Genomic DNA, 3,155 nt, shown 5'->3' with positions numbered 1-3,155 from the left:
GGATAAAAGACTCCAATAGTTTTAAACTGCTGGTTATTGTATAAACCTGTTGCAAATTTTAATTCCACCACTTTTTCTTTTCTTACTAAAAGATTATCTCTTGCCAACACCAATCAAAATTTGTTTACCTGAAAAGATTATTTTCCATTATTAAACAAAGAATCCCAGCTGTTGTAGTAAAAGTAATCTATTAACATCTAATCAGTCTCACGTGTCAAAAACCCCACACTAACACATGAAGAAAAAAGAGTAAAGGACATGCACATCCAATTCATACACCCCACCACCATCCTCTCTCCTTATAATTATCAACCCCCCTTCCTCTCCCTACTTCTTCCCCTCTTACCAAATCAACATCTCTAATCTACTACAACATGATCGGACAGCTTATGAACCTCAAGGCGACAGAGCTTTGTCTCAGCCTCCCCGGGGGCGCTGAAACCCTCGATACTCCAGCCAAATCGGCGGTGGGGAACAAGAGAGGCTTTTCCGAGACCGTTGATCTCATGCTCAATCTTCAGTCCAACAAAGAAAGGGCCATCGATCTTAACAACGCCACAGCTTCTAAACAGAAGGCTCTTCTCAAAGACCCTGTTAAACCTCCTGCTAAGTAAGCTATACATATACATCTCTATATCTATAAGTTCTTGGATTACGTATCCACAAGCTTAACCACTATTTTATCAATTGTGACTAATGCAGTGAACCTATAAAAAAAACATATCTTGAAATTGGTAACACACACACACACACACACACATATATATATATATATATATATATATATATATATATTACTATATACATATCTTTCAATTTATCCATAACTTTGAAGTTAGATATGTTTTCTGGCATAATTATAAACAAAACCATTACAAAAAAAAAAACAATTTAGCGTGGTTGATTCTTAAACACTAATTTATAAATACGCAAAAGCATTACATCTATTGTCAAACAAACAAAAATAATTGATAACCGGTAGTAACATTGAATATCGGTTAACACTTTAATATTATTAATGATGTTGTATGTAGAGCCCAAGTGGTGGGATGGCCACCTGTGAGGAACTACAGGAAAAACATAATGACTAATCAGAAAACAAGCGGTGCAGACGAGGCCAGCAGCGAGAAGGCCGGAAATGGTGGTGGAGGAGCCACCGGAGCTACATTGGTGAAAGTATCCATGGACGGAGCACCCTACCTAAGGAAAGTTCACCTGAAGATGTACAAAAGCTATCAGGATCTCTCTGATGCTTTGGCCAAAATGTTCAGCTCCTTCACTATGGGTACGTGTTAGAAATCTCATACGGGCAAATACGAAAAATATAAATTAGTATATAAAGAATATTAGAAACTAACGATTTTTTATCATTACGCAAAGCATAGCATATGTATGTGTACAAGATGAATGGTAATTTTTTACCAAAAAAAAAAAGGATGAATGGTAATTTTGCATCTACATTAAATTAAGTGTGCGAGTTAAATATGTGGTATATATATACATATAAGCGCATACATTTATATGGTTTGTGAATGTCTTGAATAATTTCAAGGAAACTATGGAGCACAAGGAATGATAGATTTCATGAACGAGACCAAGCTCATGGATCTGAACAGTTCTGAATATGTTCCAAGTTACGAGGACAAAGATGGCGATTGGATGCCAGTCGGCGATGTCCCATGGGAGTGAGTCAAATTCAATCCCTAATGTTTCATAAATTTTAACTAATAAGTCATTCATTAACCACGTTTCGGAAAATTGGTAGAGAATAATCCAACGATATTCAAACTCCATGTGTTGTAAAATATGTACAACCATTCATTGGCAAGAGACAAGAGGATCTTTCAAATTGTGATATTGTGTCGATAAGTTTTAGCTAATTCGGAGCTGGCACACTCAACTTCTTCTCACCACATTATTGCCTAACACCATAGAATACACTTTAAATGTTAACCGCTCCTATGCCAATGTTCTAACCATAAACTTGAATATCTATTTTCAGAATGTTTGTCGAGTCATGCAAACGTTTGCGCATTATGAAGGGATCTGAAGCAATTGGACTTGGTACATCTAACTCTCCTTTTGTAATTTTTAGATTTCTCGTGACAAAAAAATAAAGATTTCTATTTTTCAAGTAAAATTTAATTCAATTTTCTTAGTTTTGTTATAGCTCCGAGAGCAATGGAGAAGTATTCCAAGAACAGATCATGAATTTTATATCAAGAAAAAGAACCTTCAGTGTTCAATCATATGACGGGTTCTTGATTTATATGTACTTTAACGATTTTATGTGGCTATATCCTATATATTTGTGTTTGTAATTTAAATAATTGATGGGTACATAGGGCAATAGTATTATCCTACCAGTAAGATGTGGACAACTTTGTAATGTGACCAAAAGAGAGGAAACTTAAAGCTCTGTGTTGTCTCATATTTATTGCCCCAGCATGTTTCTGTCGGTTTGATGATCAATCTCACTAATTGATATTGGCATACATATAAATGTATGTATGTACATGTGTTTTGATCTCTACTCCGCTTCTTGTCTCTTGCGTGTGTTACCATAATTCTTTTTTCCAAACACTACAAGAAAACATAAGTTTAACGAGGACAGTTTTCGTCGTGTGTTCGTCGTAAAAGAGGGTTTACGAGGAATTAGCGAGGAAACGGGTTTCGTCGTTATACGTTCGTCGTAACGTATATTTCCTCGCTAATTCGTCTTAAAATAGCGATGAAACCATTTCGTCGTAAAGACGAAGTACATCATTTCGTCGTAAAGATCACGTAAATATTCCACGTAAAGAGGTCGCTAAATTTCCTCGTAAATACCTCGAAAAGAATTCCTCGTAAATATCTCGTAAAATACACGTAACTACCACGAAAGTATTTCCTCGTAAATTACTCGTTTATATTTCTTCGTCATTTCCTCGTAAAAGATTCCTCGTAAAATACTCGTTAATCTTTTCTCGTCATTTCCTCGTAAAGTTTCCACGTAAATAGGTCGTAAATTAGCTACGAATTTACTTCGGTTTTTTTTTATTTTACAGAATTTAAAAAATATAATTAAAACAATAATTAAAATTATTTAATTTATTAATAAAATTATAATTTAAAATAAAGTCAATACGAAAATATTTTATATATAAATAAGTTTG

The 3,155-nt window shown here is 34.5% G+C and overlaps 1 protein-coding gene across 2 annotated transcripts; it reads left to right on the top strand.

The window, feature by feature from the left end:
• Window positions 1-291: 291 nt before the first annotated feature.
• On the top strand, window positions 292-2,459 carry LOC106325843 (auxin-responsive protein IAA7-like). 2 transcript variants are annotated; one of them, XM_013763900.1, is made up of 5 exons: window positions 292-610; window positions 1,035-1,285; window positions 1,553-1,685; window positions 2,003-2,064; window positions 2,160-2,459. In XM_013763900.1, exons 1-5 carry the CDS (start codon window positions 375-377, stop codon window positions 2,168-2,170), a joined length of 693 nt encoding a protein of 230 aa, XP_013619354.1. In that variant the 5' UTR covers window positions 292-374; the 3' UTR covers window positions 2,171-2,459. The 2 variants fall into 2 exon arrangements, with proteins under 2 accessions (XP_013619354.1, XP_013619349.1); XM_013763895.1 differs by having other exon boundaries at window positions 375-610; window positions 2,171-2,459.
• Window positions 2,460-3,155: the final 696 nt, after the last annotated feature.

This window comes from Brassica oleracea, chromosome C1, assembly GCF_000695525.1.
Source record: "Brassica oleracea var. oleracea cultivar TO1000 chromosome C1, BOL, whole genome shotgun sequence".
Classification (NCBI taxonomy): Eukaryota; Viridiplantae; Streptophyta; class Magnoliopsida; order Brassicales; family Brassicaceae; genus Brassica; species Brassica oleracea.
The sequence above is the reverse complement of the archived record's forward strand: the minus strand, read 5'-3'. Positions and strand labels throughout refer to the sequence as shown.

Coding starts and splice junctions, on each gene's coding strand:
- LOC106325843 (XM_013763895.1), top strand. CDS start 375: ATGATCGGACAGCTTATGAACCTCAAGGCGACAGAGCTTTGTCTCAGC. Junction 611..1,034: donor CCTGTTAAACCTCCTGCTAA/GTAAGCTATACA, acceptor TGTTGTATGTAG/AGCCCAAGTGGTGGGATGGC. Junction 1,686..2,002: donor GTCGGCGATGTCCCATGGGA/GTGAGTCAAATT, acceptor ATCTATTTTCAG/AATGTTTGTCGAGTCATGCA.